The 23097-nt window shown below is 38.2% G+C and overlaps 1 protein-coding gene across 6 annotated transcripts in view; it reads left to right on the top strand.

Moving 5' to 3' along the window:
* The window catches only part of atg13 (ATG13 autophagy related 13 homolog (S. cerevisiae)), a 67801-nt gene that overhangs the window by 6540 nt on the left and 38164 nt on the right, over positions 1–23097 (top strand). For all 6 annotated transcript variants that reach the window (XM_052029336.1, XM_052029333.1, XM_052029334.1 and 3 more), the window contains exons 2-8: positions 7703–7782; positions 10107–10187; positions 10609–10728; positions 14599–14645; positions 14960–15100; positions 16334–16374; positions 18262–18358. In XM_052029336.1, coding sequence (XP_051885296.1) covers positions 7714–7782; positions 10107–10187; positions 10609–10728; positions 14599–14645; positions 14960–15100; positions 16334–16374; positions 18262–18358 — 596 coding nt within the window. In that variant the 5' untranslated portion in view covers positions 7703–7713. The remainder of the gene's footprint in view (positions 1–7702; positions 7783–10106; positions 10188–10608; positions 10729–14598; positions 14646–14959; positions 15101–16333; positions 16375–18261; positions 18359–23097) is intronic.

Genomic DNA, 23097 nt, shown 5'->3' with positions numbered 1-23097 from the left:
GAGGCTGGTTTCTGTGATGTGCTGAGCTGTGTCCACAACTCTGCAGTTTCTTGCAGTCCCAGGCAGAGCAGTTGCCATACCAAGCTCTGATACATTTGAATAGGATGGTTTCTGTGGTGCATTGGTAGAAGTTGGTGAGTGTCAAAGGGGACATGCCAAATTTCTTCAGCCTCCTGAGGAAGTAGAGGTACTGGTGAACTTTCTTGGTTGTGGTGTCTACGTGGTTGGACCAGGGCAGGTTCTTGGTGATATTTGCTCCTGGGAACTTGAAGTGCTCAACCTCAGCACTATTGACATAAGAGCATGTGCACCTGGATCTGTTTTTCCTGATGGATTCTTGTTTTCTGTGTCTGAAGGCAAAGTTATTAATGTTTATTATTAAGAACAGGAAAGAACTTTGAGTTAACCTACACCTGAAACATTCAGAAATCTCTCCTCTTAATTCATCCTTAATGTCTCCAGTGAAAGGAGAACCATAATCAATGCACAATACCTCAAAACTGGAGATGAGCTCAGCACATAAAGTATTCTGCATGGTGACTTTCTTCAAAAGTTTATGGCAGAAGATGCACACCCCTCAATCCCCCAAGTTACTATGTCTGATCTTTGATACCACACCTTTAATAATGCTGCACTTTGTGCACCCTGGAGTTTGTTTACATCCCAGCTCTTGTCCCTTGAATCAAAACATGGAAGTCTGTCCAGAGACAAGACAGACTTGCAAATGCAGAATGTTGATCAAAGACACCAAGCTGATCTGTTGCTAAATATCAGTTAAGGAGAAGCAGCATTTGGGCTTTTCAACCAGGATAGGAAGCATCTTAATGGTTTCATCTTGGTATATGACTGGACAAGAGAAGGAAGAGATGTGCAGAATATTAGAGTAGGAAAATTGTAATGTTTGTACATGAGAATATAAATTCAAACTAATTGTACTAATAGTGGGCTACAATTCTGGATTCCAGCTTCCAATCCTGACTCTACACCTACCCAAATGTTCCCAATCCTGCTCCAGCTGCACACCTGGTCCCATATTCCCAACTCTCAGCTTCGGCCACAGATTTACAGTGGGTTAAGACACATTGGGTCCAAGGCAAGCTGGCCAATTGGATCCAAAATTAGTTTGCTGATGGAAGGCAGAGGGAGTGCTGGAAGGAAGTCTGTTACCAGTGGTATTCCACAGACCTTTGTTCATGATGTACATTAACAAATTAGATGCAAATGTAGGAGGTGTGATTAGCAAGTCTGCCAATGACAAAAGTTGGTGGTACTGTGGATTGTGATGAAGGTTGTCTGAGGCTACAGCAGCATACAAATCAAATGGAAAACTGTGGAGCATTGGCAGAATTTAATTCTGTTAAATGTGAAGTGATGTGTTTTGGGAAGTCAAGTAGGGGTAGGACATATACAGTAAATGGTAGGGCACTCCAGAATGTTGATGAACAGAGACCTTAAGTGTTCAATTCCATAGTTCCTGAAATTGGAAACACAGGAAGATAGGGTGAAGAAGTCACTAGTTATTTTGCAACTTTACAAAACACTAGCTTGACTGCACTGGGAGTAAGAACTGTGCATTTCTGGATGCCACACAATAGGATGTGGTTGTGTGGAAAAGGATGGAGAAGATTCACCAGGATATTACCTAGACTGGAGGACTTTAGTTAGGGGAGAGATTGGAGAGGCAAGGCTTGTTTTTCCCTGGAGCAAGTGAGCCCAAGGTGACCCAATAGGGGTATAGATGTGTAGATAGGGCAGGTAGAATTTCCCCCCCCCCCCCCCCCCCATGGCAGGGGTATCAAAACAGGAGGGCATAATAGAGGTGAGAGGAAGTTTAAAGGGATCTGAGGGGAAGTTTCTTTTAAAAAAGAAAGTTGATATTTGCAATGCACTGCCAGAGGTGGAATTGAATCACTACATTTAAACAGGCAAGGCATGGACTTAATGTGGAAATTGGGATTATTATTGATGGGCAAAATTATCAACATAACATGGTAGGCTGAAGAGTCCATTTCTGTTTTACAACTCATGTTCCAACCCCCCCCCCCCCCATCTCCAGCCACACACACACTTAGCCATGTTCCCAACCTCTGACTGCAGCCACACATGGCCCATTCTCAATCCCAGCTCTGGCTGCAAGCCTGGCCATCTTGACCCCACAGGTATCTGTAACTTTAGCTGTCCTCATTACCATTCCTCACAAGCAACACACCAATTACCACCCAACAGGAGCTGCAGAATTCCCACTGCTTATGGGCTGCCCTGAAATTCCCATAATTGGCACCCAAGGAGAGACTATTGGCTTCTCTACCAAGATGAATGATGGGGAAGATGAAAGTGGCCAGGAAGTTGAAAAGGTAATTAACCACAAATGGAAGGTATTCATGGAAGTTCAACTGTTCCTGAAAGAAATTGAAGCAGCTCTACATGCAGCTATAGCCAGAAGTTCAGATAGATATTGGATATTTTAGTCACATGTACATCAAAACAGTGAAATGCATCTTTCTGTTAAGAATGTGCTGGGGGCAGGCTGTAAGTGTCACCACTCTTCTGGCACCAACATAGCATGCCCACAGCTCCTAACCTGTAGGTCTTTTTGGAATTTAGGAGGAAACCCACACAGACACAGGGAGAACAAACTCCTTACAGTGACAGAATCAAACCCAGGTTGTTGGTGCTGCAATAGTGTTACATGAACTGCTACACTACTGTGCTACCCATGACCTAAAGAACAGGTGGATGGGAAGAGCTCAGGAGGCCTAGCAACTCAATGAAAACTATGATATTTGCTGGTTCTTCTGTATTGTAAACTCCAAGAATGTTCTGAAATGAGTCTTTGATGCCCTCAATTCTATCCCACAGTGGCATAGTCAGACCAGCTCTGCCCCAACTTCTGACCAATGAGAAATTGAAAATGCCATATTCCAACTGCAAATCAAGGTCTTGGACACAAATGGTATCCCTGTCTCCAGTGAAAAGCACCAGAAACAAATCTACAATCTTATTGTCCACAACTAGGAAGAGGAGAATAAAGCTCAGGGTCTTGGTCAAAATTACAACATCCATCTTCATGAAAAGGAGCAATTCTGACTGGTAATTACAGGAGTCAGGAAGAGTCATTGCCAGGATCTTCCTCAACCACCTCTCATTGCTTGAAGAGCTGTTCCCTGAATCACAGTATAAATTCTGTCTGTCTATCAGTAGGCCAATGGACATGATCTTTCTAGCACAACACTTAAAGGAAAAAACTGCAGGGAGCAGTACTAACCACTACATGGCCTTTTTAGTGCCTTTGATTCCAGCATTGAGGGGGGGGGGAATATGAAACCCTCTTGTCAAATTCAGCTGTGCACAGAAATTCACCTCCATCTTACACTTGCTTCATGAAGGCTTGCAAGTCATGATCATAACCAGCTGGTCCATGGTAGAATCAATTTCTGAAGTAGTGAGAAACAATGCTACATCATTGCCCCCAACACTTCTTTCAATCTTTCTTGGCACAATGCTGTACCTCACTCCAATAAATGCTCCACAGGAGTGGAGCTAATCTTATGGGAAGCTGCACAACTGATAACAGCACTTCAGAACCAAGATCACCCCAATATTGGTAGTTGAGCTGTATTGTGGAAGTGAAGTGTTCATTTGCACATGTTCATTGAAGTGTACAAGAGGACAGGCTTTGTACTCGAGGTATTCTACTAACCTGTCTACATGGCTGAACAGTGGCCTCCAACAATGATGAGACCCTGAAGATCTAGACTGCTTCCCATATCCTAGGAGCACTCAGTAATGATGAAATTCACCATCTTCAATGCACCTGCATAGCCTGTGATCAATTTGTTTACCTGGTATCAAGTTCATGTTCTTCTGACCAGTTAGCCCCACCCTCAATGCTTCAGAGTCCTGGGCTACCTATAGCAGGTACATCAAGGCACTGGATAGGATGACAGAACTATATTCAGAAGTAATTTTTTTTTAAAAAGTGTACATACTTAGAAAGGGGAAAGTATACAGGGAAGTAATGGGAGGATTGAATCCATTTAGTAATGTGAAGCTTATGGTGCATGTTCTTTTTGTGGTGTACATTTAGTTTTCCTCTTCCATTCTGCATAATGTAGAACTTATTCTGTATTGTCTGAACCCAAGTGTCTGTGATGCTGCTGCTGCAAGTTTTTTATTGTACCTGTACCTCACTGTACTTATGAACATGACAATAAACTCAACTTGTGACTTTGCCCTTTAAAATATCTTGTCAAGTTAAAATACACTGCCTAAAGTTTTAGATGAGCTGGAATTGAAATCTGCAGGATTTGGTTAAAAATTTTCTTGAGGTTAATTGCTGTGGTCTCATTTAAAGAGATTGCTCCTGGTAAATACTTTTACCTGCTGCAGTAAAACTGCAAAGGTGTTTTGCTAAACTTTCTGCTTACACTTTCCAATGAAATAAAGTGCATTTAATGGGAGCATGGGAATAGGGCTCTGGTGATTTTAAATGGAAAATTGGAAGCATCACCCACCGAGTTAGATGTTGAATCATTAGGATTTCTGAATGATCAGAGCACATTGTTGAGTCTTGACAAAAAAAAAGTTTTACAAGTACATTTAGAATTGATCTCTTAACATTTTCTAGTTATTTCAACTCAATATCACTTTCTAGTTAGCTGATAATTGACAGTTCATGCTCATTGAATATATACCAATATCTTTGATACCTATATTTATTCAAATCAGAAAAATAGTTTCTAAGAAGTGTTCAATACTGTTAAGATCATTGCTCGAGGCTTTACTTCATTTTCCTTCAGACAAAAATATTAACAATTAAATATGAATGGAGTCACTAAAAGTCCAAATTGTTATTTCTCTTGTATGATCTAATAATGCACCAGTCACCAAGCTATTTGTATAGCTGAGTGAAACATTAAAGGGAAATGAAAAGGAGCCATTCTGCTGAAGTGTAGCAGCAGCTTTACAATCACTCAACCTAGTGTTCATAATTTATGGGACAGAGATTGGTGAACAATTTGATCTTTGACCTCAGACTTGTTCTCACCTGGTGTCCAGATGCCTAATCCCAGCAGGCGTACTTGGATAGAGAAGACAAGTTTCTTCTACCACAACTGATTTCCTCCTTTTCTATATGTATTGCATTTGATTGTCATTAGCAGGGGCTTTGGTCGAAAGAAAATCCATGATGTGCCTATCTTACATAAAGCAAGATTCAGGTCCTGTGTCAGCAGAGTGCCTCCAAGAGGTTTAAGTGTAGTTTTGCTGAAGTCAAACAGATGAATCTAGAATGTACACAACCATTTTCTGGCTGCTGTGAGCTTTAGACAATCCAAGTATTAGTAAGGACATTTCAGAGATGGGTAATACTTAACTGCTTAAAATTTGTACAGTGTAATACCCTTAAAAGAAAACTGGGAATGACAGGATGCTGCAAAACTTTTTGCAACATTAGTCTCTAATGAAATTAAGTTTCATGGCTGTTCCATTATGTTTGACTTATTTAATAAACTGAGGTCTGAGTAACAATTGAGAGTCTAGTTTGCTCAGCAGGGTCAGCTGAAAGACAGATTCCTATATTGTTACTAAATTATTCCTATGTTTAGTTATTCCCTCCAATAACTATTGCAGCTATCAGGGGCACCTTTGGAAATTCCTGGTGTTATTCTTGCAAACTTAAATTGCCTTTCTAGTTCTGCTTCATTCTGTTCACCATCGTGAAGGGAACACTGCCAGACCTTGTTTGATCATCAATTTAACAGGATTCATTTGACACCCTCTTATTTAAAGTTGATATTGCAGAATTGCTGTCATTTTCTTTCTATATGACTCATTCTTCAAAGGTTATGTTACAATTCAAAGTTGCTTATACAATTAGCATTGTAATCCACGATATCCAATTTAGACTACTCAATCAATATACACTTAAGCAATGTATGTTGCTCAAACAGTAGTGGGAAGATAAAAATTGATGTACTTTCTGCTTACAAAGACACATACAAATTCTCTGCTGGAGATGCCACAAGAATTCATTTAACAAAGCAGAGACCCAAATATTTTAAGCAAAAATACATACAGAAAGATGGACATCTACTCTGCACCTTCAGTGCCTCTACTTCCTCAGGAGGCTAAAGAAATTCAGCATGTCCCCATTGGCCCTTACCAATTTCTTTTTAAAGAAAAAACTGATGCACTATAGAAAGCTTCCTATCTGGATGCATCACGACTTGGTATGGCAACTGCTCTACCAGTGAGAGAAAGAAACTGCAGAGTTGTGGACACAGCTCAGCACATCACAGAAACCAACCTCCCCTCCATGGATTGTCTACACTTCCTACCGCCTCAGTAAAGCAGCCAGTATGATCAAAGACCCCACCCACCTGGGATGTTCTCTCTTCTCCCATCAGGCAGAAGATGCAAAAGCCTGAAAGCACATACCAGGCTCAAGGACAGCTTCTATCCCACAGTGATAAGACTACTGAATGGTTCCCTTATTCTATCTTATTGTACAAGGTCAAAAGTCCATCTCATTATGACCTTGCACCTTATTGTCTACCTGCACTCTCTGCAGCTGTTACTTTATTCAGCACTCCTACTGTTTTACCTTTTCCTACCTCAGTGCACTGTGTGATGAATTGATCTTTATGAACAGTATGCAAGACAAGTTTTTACTGTACCTCAGTACATGTTACAATAATAAGCCAATTTCAAATCCAGCAATAATGTGGTTATCTGGAACAAGCTGCCCGAGGTGGTGTTGACAGATTTACAACATTTAAAAGAAATTTGGACAGGTACAGAATAGAAAGGTGTAGAAGGATATGGGCCTAATACAGGGAAATGGAATTAGCATTGATATGCACCACAGTGGGCGTAGACAAGGTAGGCCAAAAGGCCTAATTTCTGTGCGATACAATTCTAAGATTCAATGAATATGTAGCAGAAAACATTACTCCTTTCTATGATAGTGGAATAATAGAACATTAGGAAGAGTCAATGGAAGTAAAATCCAGTAGTGTTTTGGACACAAGTCTGTTCGGTCAGCTGAGCATGTAACTACAGCTTGAACTCTTTATGTTCAGGACTTATCTATACCTGGACTTTAAAGTACAGCTTAAACCAATTGGGTTTGTCTGGTAAACCACCACATTCTTTGTACTCACAGGAAAATAATAAATCTTTACCAAAGGCTAAAAGTTTCATCATGGGAAATATAGGCAGTAATCAAAACAAGAAAAATCTTGGCAGAAAATAAGTTTCAGCTTTCAGAAAGTACCATAAATTCATATCAGAAAAAAGTGTACATTTAAAGATTGAGGCAGGGCAACATCAACTGAGTTTCTTGCAAGTTAGGTTTCACAAATTTATATCTGCAAGGCCTGCAACCATCAATATTAGTTACTGGGATAATATTTTTGCCTCCTGTATGATTTTGTTTAGTAAGTTACCTGTATATCAGCAAGGGTTGAAGAGATGCATTTTAGTCATTTGGCTCTGCAAGGGAGCAAAAGCATACCATTCCTGGATTACCAGTGAGCGGTTATAGAGGAAGTAATAGTGAGAATATAGTCCTTATGTGGAGGCTGAAGTTTAAACTTTAAGCTGGCTAATGGAAACATGCTACTTTTTAAACAATGCTGCAATTTTCTATATCTTCACTTGTGCAGTTCAATTGCATTTTTATTTTCTGCTTTATCTTCAGATTTTCCCACCATGGATGGTGAACTGAGTCCTCAGGATAAAAAGGACCTGGATAAGTTCATTAAATTCTTTGCCCTGAAGGTACAAATAGAATATTACCAATTAATGTTTACAGGGATGTGACAATTCAGTTTAAACAAGACTTGTACTTGCCTGTAGATAGAGTCAAACCAAGAAAACTCTGCCTACATACACACATGCCCATTTTATATTGCACTTTATGGGTTTGTTATAATAGAACAATTATAAAGTTTTAAAATGCTTTAACATGGTGAAATTTCATGCCATCAGGATATTCCAGAATGATTTACATCTAACAGAATAAAAATCAAAAGCACTGCTGAAAGCCTGCCATAAGAACAATGTTGGGAATACAAGATGTCATGCCACATCTGTGGGAAGAGAGACAGTCAATATTTCTTACCTCAAAACACCCAGCAGTCTGACCTGCTGAGCATGTCCAATTTTTGTTTCATACATCGAATAGAGAACATAGAACAGTACAGCACTGGACAGGCTACCTAGCCCATGATGTTGTGCCAATCTTGATGCTCATTTATACTAAATGAGCTCTTCTTGTATATCATCCATATCCCAGTGTCCATCCAAAAGCCTCAAACTCCACCAAACTGCCTGCTTCCACTACTACCCTGGTAACCCATCCCAGGCATCTACCACTCTGCACTTTAAAACTTCCACCTTATGTCACCTTTAAACTCCTCCACTCTCCCAGAACACCCCTACTAATGAAGGCAAGCATGCCATACACCTTTACCACCTTATCCACTTGCATAGCACTTTCAGTGAACTATGGACCTGGAGCCCAAGATCCCTCTGTATCTCAATGCTATTAAGGGGCTTACCATTAGCTATACTGTCTCCTTTCATTTGACCTCCTAAAGTGCAACAGCTCACACTTGCCTAGATTAAACACCATCTGCCACTTCTCCACCCATATCTGTAACCAATCTATATCCCTCTTTGATGATCTTGAGTACATCTAACTGCACTTCCAGTTCCTTGACCCAGTCTGTCAGGAGCTGCAGCTGGGTGCACTTTCCACAGATGTAGTCAACAAGGAGACTGAGGTTCCTTAACTTCCCACATCTTGCAGGAGGAGCATTCCACCACCCTGACTGCCAGTTTGTCTACACTTAGTCAAATGTTACAGATTAACAGGAAAATAAAAACCTTACCTGTGCCTCTTCACTGAAGCCCCTTAAACTAAAGTCTCAGCTCCTTACCCTCACAATGGTCACTCCACTTGACCCTGCCTTCTTTTTATTGGCTGCTGTTAATCAACTAATTAACCAATCAACTGTTAACTAACAACTAGCTAACGAGCACCGAGACTTGCCTCTTTTAAACCATCTCACTCCAGCTTCAGAACTTTTGAAGTTCATTTGCTATTGTTTTGAAAGAAACATAGCAGTCAATTTGAACACACTGAGATCCCACAAATAGTGATATGTTAATAACTAGATTAACTGTGTTTTAGTTCTATTTATTATGAATAAATATTGGTCTGAACACTAAAAAAAACTGTCGATTTCTTCAAAAGATGCCATTTGATTTAGTTAAAAATCAAGGTCTTTTGTTAAAAATCAAGGTCTTTCGTTAAAAATAAAGGTGAAGAAGCTAAAACTCTCCATTGCCACATGTTACCTACAGATAAATAAAGACATAATATTAAACGCAATTAAAGTTAAAAAGAATAGTACATACATGGTGAGAAATTATCATAAATTGATATGTTTGTTAGATTGATGACAACAATTTCAATTTAATGCTTGTTACAGATGTTAAAATTTTTAGATATCCATACACTTTCACAGTTACAGTTGAGGAGCATTCATGGTGTGAACATGAGGACAATAACTAATACATTGCAATTGTTTGTCAATCATAAAAATATTCGTCGCATCAGCTGTTAAACTAAAGATGGCAATGTGACAGACTGAAAAAGCTTCCTTTCCATGAATGGATTGTCATGAGGCAATCTTAAAGTGGAATGATTACAAAGCTGTAGCTCCTGGGTGTTTTAGTGGGTTAAGTTTCAAATTATGTTGGTGGAAAAAGAGAGTGGAAAGTAAAACTCTAATTTTCTTTTACTGTGTTATCTCCTTTCCTAGTTGTCTTCAGCTAGAATCAAAGTTATAAAATTATTTTGCTTATGAATTATTGCAACAAAGGTTAGATTAATAAATAAAACTTAAAGGCATTGCTGCTGTCAATGGAGGCACGAAATTAAACTGTATGGTGTCTTATTTGAATTATTATGGCATCGGGCAGGAAAGTGGAACTGTAGCCAAGATCCATTTTGTTGAATGGCAGAAGTGGCTTGAGGGCCCATACAGCCTACTTCTGCTCCAATTTCTTATGCTTTTAACTGCTATGTTTTTCAGACGGTTCAGGTGATTGTACAAGCACGGCTTGGAGAAAAGATATGTACCCGTTCAAGCTCTTCCCCTACAGGCTCAGACTGGGTAAGGAAATTCACCTTCTCTCCCAAATATTCCCCTTGTATGCTAACCGTTGCAAAGTTGCAGTTTCACAGACTTCAACTACCCCTGCACAAACTGTGTGTATCTAGGCTGAATGTTTTGGCAAGCTATTGATTTGCTTTGTAGAAATGGCTAAGCAGCCAAGATATTTTCTTTCAAAATCGACGCTTGATGCTGAATAAAGCATTTCTCTGAAAGTGGTTACCTGTCTCTTAAAAAGGTTATGTATGATTAACTCAGAAATAAGATTGCTATTAAATATTCTGTTTTTTTTAAGTATAAAATCTGATCATCATGGAAGTCTTAAATTCATCAACCACAATTTGAATGAATTTGAAGAAGCTAAATTAATATTATTATATACTTGGATTGATGGCAAATAGCACTGTACTACCTGTTTCAGTTTAACCTTGCAATAAAGGATATTCCTGAAGTTACCCACGAGGCGAAGAAGGCACTGGCAGGGCAACTTCCAGGAATTGGACGGTCGATGTGTGTGGAAATTTCTCTGAAGACATCTGAGGTATGGAATTTGGTTTAATTTTATAATTGCATGTCAATATCTATATAATGTATGTATCTTTTTCTCAACTTTTTTGTATTATGCTCCAATAATGCTAATTTCTGAAAGGGACCTCCGAGTTGTCATTTGATTATGTAGCAACTTCAAATATTCAGTGGAAGAAGGGAGCTTGCGTTTCATTTTGGCAGACCATTGAATTTTCTCAGCAATAACAGCTGCACTTCCTGGAGCTTCGCAAGGGCTAAATTTTCACTGGCCTGCCTACATTTTTGCTATAAATATCACCATAAGATTTGCTTCCACCTAAAGCTGCTGAATCATTATGCCCAAAAATACAATTGCCAAATAACATTTCATATTTACTGTTGCTACACAATCAGCAATCTTGTATATTCTGTCTCCCTGACAACTCTGGAGAAACTGCAATCATTTCTTTATAAGCTCCCATGTGGACCACCTAAATTTTTCAGCCTCTCCCTTGAATGTTCTGATTTGCAGCACTGATACGTACTGTAGCTGAACAGCCGGCTGAGCAATCACTTAGCCAAATTTGTCAACAGGTTGATAGTGAACTTGATGCCATGAAATAATTGATATTTTTACTTTAGCCAGCCTGGTGCTTAAATCCTGGCCAAGTAGTCATATCCTAAAAGAATCTCCAATTGACCAATCAAAAATTGAAATCATGTCACTTACAGAATGACAAATTACTTAAACTTTTTTAATTTTGAAGTAAAATAAATAATAAAATAAAAACATTTTTTTAAAATGTGTATCAAACTTTGAAAGACCTTAGGAGAGAGATAAAATAAAGCCTGATCTGATAGAGGGTTAAGACCAATTAGAAGTTCTAAAGTTGGAGCATAGAAACAAAACAAGTCGAAGAATTATAGAGATTCTTTCCATAAATCTTTATAATGTTTCCCTCTCACCATCTAACTTCCTTGGATCTCCCAACACTGAGTCAATGTGGTGTTAAAGGGCGTGGCAGGAACAGCACCAGATGCATCATAGAATATGGTGGCAATCTAGTGAAGATTTTACTCTTGGCCTTCCTAAAATCCCAGCATCATAGATGCCAGTGTTCTCTCAGTCCTGATGCAGGGTCTTGACCCAAAACGTCAACAGTATCTTGCAGCCACAGGCTACTCAACCCTCTGAGTTCCTCCAGCAAATTATTTGTTGCTCAGGAAACCGGCATCTGCCATCTCTTGTGTCTTCTCTCAATTCAGTTCACTTCACGAAGTTATGAAGCTACTGAGTGCCTTCCATACAGCAATATTTATACAAAATGGGTTGCCATGCTTTTTTTTTGGAGCATTCACAAATTCCAGTGATGTATTAATGTTAAAAGAAATGGTTTCTGCTGCTTGCTGCCTAAATTATACATCTATATCTCCTCGCTCTAACCCACTTAGTCACTGGAAATTGGTTGTTTCTCCCTGGTTGGACCTGTTCTTTTGTCGTTTTGAACAATGATTAAGTCGTCCTGTGAACTTCTTTATTAGTGAAAAGATCCTATTTCATAAAGTTTTTCTTCAAAATTGCAACATCTTATAATTGCTAGGGTTCTTGAGAATCTAGGCTGCACTCTTTCAACTTTGAGCATTGCATTTTGATTACAAGTGAAGAAAGACTGTATTTTAAAAGAGAAGCAGGTACAGTCAGATCTGTGGATTAAATAAATAATGTCGAGGACAAGTTCAAAAAGATGTAATTTTTAAAGAAAGAAATCACATGTCTATTTCTTGGCTTTATTAACTGAAGAATGGAGTGCAAAAAGCAATGAAGTAATATTGTCTAAAATGTAGGTTTTTGGCACAGCTAGAGTATTAAGTTCTGAGCATGGCAATTATTAGAACTTTTTAAAGAGTTCAGTCAACATTCACTGAGTTAGGCTTAGGGATTTGGAGCAGTGAGTTAGGAAGAAACTTGATGAAGTTATTTAAAATTGTGAAAATGAAAAAAAGCTGTTTCCATAGGCACAGGAGACAGATTTAGGTCAATTAATAAAAAAAAGAGTTGACCTGAGGAACCATTTTTGTTTACACATAATGAATTGTGATCTGAAAAGAATGACCTGAAAGGGTGGAAGAAGAGAATTAAGTGATCACTTTCAAAAGGTTAGTAAATCTCTTAAGGGATACATTTAAAGATTATGGTGACAAGATGGGACTCATTGAATAGTTCTACCAAAGAATGAATAATTTTACCAAAGAATTGTCCCGAGAGAATAGGTTAAATGGCTATTACAAAATTTTATGAGCATTTTAGCTATAGTACTGAAAACCTGGCAAAGGCTGTTCATTACATCTATGACTCTGGCCAGTAATATCTCATGTTGTCCAAGTACGACCTGTCTACAAAATCACACCAGGTAAGTTTAGCCCAGCCAACTTTGTTTGGCTCTCTATTAGTAACAGAATGTTGGCAGACCTGACACAAGTGCCATTAAGACGGTTGCTCATCAGTAACCTGTTTACTGCCTGACCTCAGTTCCGTTTCCATTGGAACCTCAACTGCTCACCTTGACCAGAGGGAGTCAAAAGGAACATATTTCTCTTTGCATTTGACACACAAGAAGATGGATAGATGCAGCTGTAGGCCATTATTTAAGGAAACATCCACTGCCTGAGCCATCTTCATCTTTTTATCTGCGAGATGTAGTTGTCAGTGACGATCTGGTATTTTTTGCCTATCCCTATTTGATCCTATTAGAGGGCAAGTGAGAGTCATCATAATAGTTCATGAGTTACTTCCCTTCTATTACTTGTTAGAGAGTGAGGCTGTTTTTCTCATGATTCCACAGTAATTCATAGGCATTTGTATCTGTTCTGACACAATAGAACAGGTGTGAATGCCTATGAAGACTGGTCAGTCTACTAAAGAACCAAGACTGCGTACACCTTGGTTCAAAATTTGGATAGCAACATTCATAACATAAAAACCAGATAATGAGCATCACAAATAAATGAAATCGCAACTAATGACATGTTTTTCAAGACTTCGCATCACTTAATCTCACCCATCAACAGTGTGAAGGTCATCAGTGGTTCACTATTTAGCTGGACATCAACATCAGCATGATAAGGTCAGGGTAGAGACGGTGCGGTCTGTAACAAATAGCCTGCTTCCTGAATTCTGTTCAATATTGGCAAGTTTCAGGGCTTGAAACCACTCACTTGACAGATACAGCAGTAGTGCACAAGAAATCCAGAACCAGAACATGAAATTTGCCTCAAGATTGTATATGCTGCAGCCTCCAGGGTCAGTATTGGTATCTGAATAGAGTCCATTGACACAGGCTGATAAAGCAAATTTACCTAACCAACACCTTCTGCCTTGCAAACTGTAGCAGCAACGATGGAATGGTAACAGTTCCAACTTAGAAATTGTACTTTCACCGCTGTTCCTTATTGCTGTTGAATCAATGGGATTTCCTTTCATTATGTCCAAAGAAGAATTTTAAGCCCTATTGCTAGTGGGGACGGGGTATAAATGAAGATGGTATTATTACCTGGATCCCAAAAAACAAAGCGCAATAGAAGTATCTTTTTTTTATATTGTCCTATCATTTTGATTACTTTTCTGTGCTTTTTTGAACCATGCTGTGGCAAGTCAAACATTTCTCTTGAGGCAATAAGAAAAATAACAGCTTGAGAAGGTAATTACCAGTCAGTAATAGTTAAAGTAAGATTGGTGTTCTCGCATTCAAGTGCATATGATGAAGTATATTATGTCTTCATGTAAACTGAGTGCTATCGTTAGTCACTGTCACTTCAGCCTAGGGATTTTAGACATATAAGCTGACACCTTTTAGTATTCAAAAACTGTTTGAAAACATGTCATTTTTCTCTTTTTATATTTCAGGGAGATTCTATGGAGTTGGAAACATGGTGTTTGGAAATGAGTGAAAAGTAGGTTTGTTCTTTCAGAATAATTTCAAATTTAAAACTAAACCATGTTATATTGATAAATCAAAGGGAATTTGAGAACAAGCTCTGCTTCCCTGAGTCATTCTGGTGATTCGCAGTATCGGAGGAGTGATAGAGTTGTCTCATGTTAGAGTGGGTGAAGGGCACTTGATTAAAATCCTGATGATCAGGTTGCTGCTGGTTCAAATAACACTGTTTTCAGAAACGTTACCACAAATGCTAAATGGAATGGAAATGCAGAGTCTGTTTTGGGTTGACTTGCTTTTCCAACAATTTTGATCTTTTGTTTTATTTAGGTGTGATAAAGAGATTAAGGTTTCCTACACTGTCTACAACAGACTGTCATTGCTGTTGAAATCACTCCTTGCAATCACAAGAGTGACACCTGCATACAAACTATCCAGAAAGCAAGGACATGACTATGTAATCCTGTACAGGTAAAAGGCCATTTACTCGCTGCTTCTAGTGTTCTAATCTTGTGATTTTCTGCAAGCAGTGTGCTGGTGGGGTTTGATTTATCTCCACTGAAAAGGTGAAAGGACTGGGATGAATGCATGGAAATACAGTATGTTTTGCTCGTAATTCATTCTTCTGAGGTAGTTGTTACAAGTAAGACTCATTTGATGCCCATCCCAATGTATTGATGGCTTGCAAGGTGACTTTAGATGAAACCAGATTTAGTGTGTTTTTAGAAACCTCACATGAACCAACCTAGCAAAGGATGTCTTTGTTCCTTTTCTCATGACATTAGTGAGCCAGTGGATGTTTACAACAGTCCAACAACTTAATGGTCACTTTACTATTCCAAGCTTTTCAATATATTTTTAAACAGAATCCAGATTCTCTCACATTATGGAGATTGAACTTGTTTTCAGTGGATTATTATTAATCCAATTTTTAGGATTACTCTGTCAACAACAATCTACTGCCATCTCCAAGTTTTTTTATGTCATTTGCCCCCAAACTGTTTTAATTTTGTTTTTACTGAAATACTGACTTTAGGGCAATTATTTCCCTAATTATAAATTTGCATAAAACCTATCTTGGTATGCTTTAGATTTGAAACCAATACAAATGAGTCACACAAATACCTTATCTCCCCATCGGCTTTAGGGTTCAATCCAACATTGGTTCAGGCATTGGCAGCTCTCGATTAAGGCACAGCAAAAAACTACTAATATTATGTTATTAAATTCATCATGTCACAATAGCTCCAAGGAAGGGTGGTACTAAAATGGGAAGAAGATCAACCAGATAAGTAAAGGAGAAGTATCGCTTGGGAAGAAGTATTCAAATACGAAGCATTCCTCAAAACTGGAAGAAAAGTCACTTTGTAAACTATACGATCTGAGAGAAATATTTGAAGTGGTGGATAGTCATTAGGGGTCTTGCATGACATTTCTCAATTTTGGATTTGGGCTGCCATTTCCTATTGAAATGACCCTAAGTTTGCTTGAAACGATTATTCATCCAAAAACTTTCTCCAAAGGCCACATTTGTAGATATGCAACTATTGACATTTTTTGTGTAGAAGATACCCTGTCTTTCCTTGGGAAGTGAAATTATTTTTCACAATATGTTTCCTAGCATACCCAATTATTTTAAGGCATGGTCATTGTATTTTACTTGAGTACTAGATGAGATATATCTCTTTGCTTTCACTTTTACAGGATATATTTTGGAGAAGTGCAACTGAGTGGCCTCGGTGAAGGTTTGTTTGTAAATTTTATATCTTCTTTGTGTTAGATCTTGCTTTCCATGCCTAATTAGGGAATTGCAGAACTGTTTTTTTATATATGTATAGAATCCTTAACACCCATGATGATAAACCAGCTTAAGGTTAAACTGTCCTTTCCACTTGTTGGGGGCCCCAGTTCCTGCGCTTCCTTCTCACTCACCAGATCACTAGAAAATTTATTACAAAACTCTAACATCTAAATACGGTGAATAAAAAGTGAGTTGGGTTATGAATAAAAATAACGTCCAGTAGCCTGGGAAATTTGTTAGTCCAACAATACCAAAGTCCCAAGTGTACTAGATTATCAGAGTTTTACTCTACCTTTTTATAATGTATGGGATAACACAAGCAAGATTATTCCTGGCCTATTGCTAGCTCCTTTGAAGGTCAAATGAGCTAACTGGTACTGTGGCATTGGCGTTACTGGTAGATTAGACCAGATACAGGTTTCAAGCTCATTTCTCCAATGATTGTTAGAGAACTAGTTGGCTGTTAGCTTTTTTTTTACTGGCTATGATGGGATTTGAACGTCAACTTGGGCTTCCAAGCACTGTGCCATATGAGGTAAACTAAAGTGCCAATTTTTAAAGGGGAATTTCATGTAAAGTAGTTTATTTGTGCTTCAAAGTAGACCTATCATGTTCAAATTTCCATTTGGTGTCCAGAAGTCCAAATTTGTTAAATTAACATGACTATACTTGAGTAGAAGAAGGGTAGGAGGATTCCTTTGGGTAATTTCTATAAGCAATCATTTGTTTAATGGTCTTCTTTAAATGGACTAATTAGATGCTGTTATGTTATACTCCCATATTGTCGAATTAATACCATCCCTTTTTTTGTCCATTGGAGGTATTTCCCAACTGTCTTTGCCAATGCCAAACATTCAGGTTGTATTTTATGAATATTAAACATTGCTTCTGCCCAGTTGATTAAAACATAATGTGCCATACAAGATCTGCTTGGAAGCTACATCTCCAGCCATCTAAATGACCTATCCCACCTTGCAGAGGTTCTTTTTAAAGCCATCTAAATAAGGAGATGGTTTTATCGCATTTCTTAACCTCCTGATTGTTAATGTGCAGTTTGGTAGTTTTTTTATACATCTAATTCAAATTTCGCAAATTATCATCATATTGTCACGCAAAAAATATTAGCTGTGGAAAAACATTCCTAGGAAGAGAATACCAGACAGTGCTGCATCCAACAATTTTCTGCTGATTTCTCAGACACTTGAAGAAATTTGCTCAAATTTTCTCCAGCCTTTACCATGAATACTGATTTGGTGGAACTTTGTCCAATGCAGCCCACTAGAGCAAGCCAGTAGTTCTTTACCCACCTCGCCATTCACTATGTTGGTGCCGGAAGCATGGCGACACTTGTGGGCTGCCCCCAGAACATCCTACGCAAAGATGCATTTCACTGTGTGTTTCGATGTACATGTGACTAATAAAGATCTTTATAGTTGTGCATGAAGCCTTAGTAGCACAAATTCATCCTTTCTTTCTTAACAATATAAGAAATAGGAATAGATGGGGGCCATTTGGCCCTTTGAGCCTCCTCAACTATTCATCATGGCTGATCTTCTATCTCAGCGACATATCCCAGCATTATCTCCAAAACCCTTGATTCTCTTAATGTACAAAACAAAAGTTTAAACACACAGTGTCAAAGTGACTGCACGTTTTAATTCAGAAATGTAGTTGCATTGAAGTCAGTGTATTTATTTGCATGTAGCATATAACTAATAAATTGACTATTCATTTTCATTGCATAGTAGTACATTTTTTCTGTTTATTTTCCCAACCGCCCCACACCCACCCCTATCTCCAATGTGTGTGTCTCTCTATCCCTCTCTCACAGGTTTTCAGACTGTACGGGTTGGAATGGTTGGAACTCCTATCGGCACCATTACCCTGTCTTGTGCTTACAGAACTAACCTGGCTTTCATGTCTGGCAGGTAATGTCTAATACTGTCTTGAGATTTATACTGATGGAGCTGGCGTAAGCAAAGTTAGGATAAATAAATTGGTATTTGGTTTTACAATTCTTCATCTGTTTTGAGTATTGATAAGAGGCTAGATGATTGTATCTGATATTTATATTTAAATTACATTGGTTTATTTAGTAGGGTTATGTAGCATAATAAAATGCTTTTAAGAATGAACATTTAACTTTACCAAAGAAACAAAGTTGTCTAAATTCAGGGTGCTAATTTATATCCATGATCATAACTCAGTCAACCATGGCTGATTGAAGACCACGTACATATTTTTTTTCTCTCCATTGTCATGCCGCGTCTGGTTGAATAACCTGATGCTTCTCACACTCAAACCGTATCAATGAACAGTGACTAGGGTTTAAAAAAAAACGCACGGCTGTTTGCTCTTGGTAAAACTCTACCTCAAAATTTATCAACACCTCAGAATGTTTGTGAGACAGGGGAAATAAGTTTAGGTTGGTGGGATGCTGAAGAAAATATTACCTTCCTATTCCCATGTGTTGGTCCAGGTTTCTGTGTGGTTTTGCCAGCAAGTTTCAAGACTCCCCAACTTAATGACCAGGCAATTTCTTGGCTACGCTGCAAGGGTTTTGTTGAGTTTCCCAGCATTTACACTGGGAATCTGCTGTCAAGTGTTGTGCAGCATCCACAGGCCCATTGATCTGATTGGAGATTGCATAGAAAGAAGGAATGAGCTGATAGATTTTCATCATATGTTATAATTGGTTTAATATTCATTATTTAAGTGCTTTTATCAAAATTTTAGTTTCATTTATTTCCTGTTTTAATGGATTTTAAGTGTTCCTAATTGTCAATGACACACAGTAGCTTTGGAAACCATAACAGCTTTCTTAGATGGTGAAGATAAAGCCACAGCTTTATTGCCTGTCGAAGGGTTCCAAAACAGCTTCGTGGGCAGGCTTTTTCCAGCCTTTCGCCATCACCCAGTTATATCATTTGAATCCCCATTACCATCATAACCTCGTCATTCAGGTGCAAAACTCTTATGGCCGGCAAAATTGGGTAAAATTATCTGGAGAAGCTAAGTTTTGAGGTGTCTGGTAGGTGGACAAGATTGAGGAAAAAAAGAGCCTTAACTTGTGTGATCTGCTTGATTTTTCAAGTGGATCACATGATAATGCTCTTTTTTTAATGAAACTTCGTAATCTTGCAGGTGCAAAATAGATGCACTGAAAAATGTCAGCATTTAATAGTGCAAAGGACTTAGGACTCAATTCTTCAACTGGTGTCTCAGTTTGGGTGCAAGATTATGATCCTTCAGTGTGCATTCCACCTACTTGCAATGACAGTTTCGGTTCTTCAACAGTTATTTATGTACAAGCCACAGAGTAGGTCATTACTGTACTATCACCATGGTTGAGGAATGAATGGGTGGAGTATTAATGGAAGACTTCCAGCTGAATGGGGGAGATAAGATGATTTAAGCAAGATTGCTGAGGAGATGGGAATGGGAATGGAAGTGGAGTGTTGCTATGGAGGAGATCAGAGTGGATGGGGAGGATAACAGTAGGAAATGGTACAATCATGGGTGGAGTTGGGAAGGATGATCAGTGAAGAAGACGGGGATCTTGCCTTAAAGTAGAAGGACAGATCATGGAAAATACTCAACTGCCACATTCATAGCACCAGAATTTGAAGCACTAAATAGTTATGCAGCTTCTTGATTGTTAAATTGGGATAGAGTTTGAAACTCTTCTCAGGAAATAAACTACAGAGTTGGACAACCTTGGTGTTTTGTTTTGCTCTTATTTTAGTTCATTGTTGGGCTTATTTCGGGAACAAGGACAGTAAAGGGCTTCTTTTTGTATAGCAACAGATCTGGTCTTAAATAGAATGAAAGGATTGAGTCCTACTGACTGACTGGCTAAGAAGAGCATTATCTTATGATGTGAGATTTAGAGGTGATCTTACTGTGGTTTTCAAAATGGTGAAGTGTACTGACAGATTAATTAGGAAATAACTCCTCCCTGTATTATCATGAACAACAGGAGATGATTCAATTAACGTGAATATAGAAAATAAACTATTACAAAAATTATGGGAGTAATTTCATACTCAAATGAGGTGTTTTTAAAAAAAACGTGAATTCCTTTGAAAAATGTTGAGGGATATACGATAGGGGAATGAGCTGCTATAACAAGAATCACCTGCTTTGGTGACTTTTCTTATCATGCCTTGGTTTAGTGGAAATGCAGAAAGCGTCCCCACCCCCACCCGCACTCCTCAAATGTGTTAAACTGATTCTTGAACAAGTCAGAATTTCAAAGTTTGCACATGACAGATTTTGAAATGTAGTGATCAGTGAGAGGGATAGTAAACACAGCAGGTGGATGTAGATTAGTAAAATACTAGATGAAATTTAAACACAGGTGATTCATTTTTATGGGAAAAGACAGGAGAAGCAAGAATATAATAAAATATGAGCAGGACTAGAGTATATTCTCCTTAACTTTCCTCTACTTTTCAATAAGGTCATAGCCAATCTGATCACAATCTCTGCTCCACTTTCCTTCCTGTTCCCATAACCTTTGATTCCCTTATAGAATTTGCCTATAAAACCTGTCTGTATTGGCCATAAATATATTCAATGAGTCAACATCCATGACTCTTGTGTAGAGCATTCCCAAGATTTACAATGCCTGAGAGAAGAAATTCCTTCTCATCTCTCAAATTAGCAACCCCTTAATATCAAACTATGCCCTCTCACACATTTTCCCCGTGTCCACCCTGTAAGGTCCCCTCAGAAATTTGTACCTTTCGATAAGATTACTCTCATTCTTCTGAACTTCAATGAGTATTTCTGCAAACTGCTTAACCTTTCTTCATAAGACAATATCTTTATCCCAGGAACTAACCTAGTGATGCTTGTTTTTCTTGTGCAAGGACACCTACATCCCTCTAACAACAGCATTCTGTGGTCTCTATCCATTTAAACAATATTCTGCTTTCCTTTCTATCAAAATGAAAATCTCTCATTTCCCACATTAATATCTACCAATTTTCTCCATGTATCACTTAGCAGATTTTGTGTTCTCACAACTTGACTTCCCACTTACCTTTTGTATCATCAGCAAATTTTCTTATAATACAGTTGGTCTCTACATCTGAGTTAATAACATAGATTGGAAATAGTTGAGGCCCTAGCACTGGTCCCTGTGGCACCCAACTTGGCAATCTAAAAATAACTCGTATATCACGAAGCTCTAATTTCTTTCAGTTAGCCTGTCACAAATTTCTGCTACTATATTACATCACTACCATGAGTTTTTAGCTTGAGGAGTAACTTCGTGTGCCTTTTGTAAATCCACATACATTATTACCAGTGGTGCCCTTATCCATCCTGCTCTTTATGTCCTCGGAGAATACCATTCCATCAAACATGGTTTTCCTTGCGTGATTCTTCTCACGTCTTGCTATGACTCTGCTTAATTTTTGAAGTGTCCTGATGTTATATCCAACTGACTGTGGTTACACTAACTAATCTATAGTTTCCTGCATACTGCTTCCTTCCTTTCCTGATTCTCAACTAAATGGTATAGTTTTAAAGTGAATGCAGGAATAGAGACTTCTTGTGAAGGCGGCAGGGCAAACTGGGAGAATTTGGAATTGGGATTGTTTAAGTAGGCATGAGATTCCTGGCTGATGAATAAAGGCATAACATAAAAAAGCAGGGATGTTATAATTTTTGTGAAACATTTATTTGGCCCCAATTGGAACCAAATAGATCATTTGGAAGGCTTTAGAAAAGAAATCAAAAACTTGAGTGCAGAGAAATTTACCAGAAATGATGAAAGAGATTAAGTCTGAGGATAACTAGAATCAGTGAAGCTGAGATAATTATTCTTGACACAAGAAAATCTAAGAGAAAATTTGATAGCAGAATTTGAAAACATGAAGCATTTCAATATAGTGATTAATAAGAATGGCAATAGCATTGATAACTAAAGAGCATCAATGTAGGTAATTGGCAAAGGAACCTGAAGGGACGCATGGAGAAAAAGTGTCCTGTTATTATAATCTGAAACGAGCTGGCTACAAACTTGGAAGGTGCCAATCCAGAAGAGATCTGGATAAATATTTGAAAAGTGAAAAATTGCAGAGCTGTGGAAAAAGAGCAAAGGATGGGGTAAATTGGATAGCTCTTCCAAAGAATTGACAGAAGGATAATGAGCTGAATGGCTTCCTTCTGTGCTGTATCATAGTAAGCTTCAATTAATTGCATTGTCTCTGAGAGCAAGGTATGTTTTCATGTTGTAATATCTTTGGTAAGTAAAACTTCAAGCATTTGGTTGGAAAATATAGTTAGTGCACGATGTATCAAGATATTGAACCATGCTGCTGATATCGTATTTGAATACAATCAAACCCTGTAGAGGGATTGTATTCCTAGAAAATAGTCTGTATTACAATTTTCCATAACACAAAGCCATGTCATCGGCACATGCATCAAGACATGCTAGTTGAAAAATAAATAAATTTTGTTTATTTACTTTTTTTTCCACATTTTATTCTGGAACTCAAATTTTTGGGTTGTGAATTCTTTAAGGGCAAATTTACATTACCCAAATGGTTGTAACACAGGAATCGCCTGTACCATTGCCTTCCAAAAAGGGACAAAATCATTTGTTTATGGGTGCTACATTGACTAGATCAGTGATAGTACAGCTTCCCAAGTC

The sequence above is a fragment of the Pristis pectinata genome, chromosome 14, assembly GCF_009764475.1.
Source record: "Pristis pectinata isolate sPriPec2 chromosome 14, sPriPec2.1.pri, whole genome shotgun sequence".
Classification (NCBI taxonomy): Eukaryota; Metazoa; Chordata; class Chondrichthyes; order Rhinopristiformes; family Pristidae; genus Pristis; species Pristis pectinata.
Note: the sequence above shows the minus strand (reverse complement) of the source record. Positions and strands in the feature narration are given on the sequence as shown.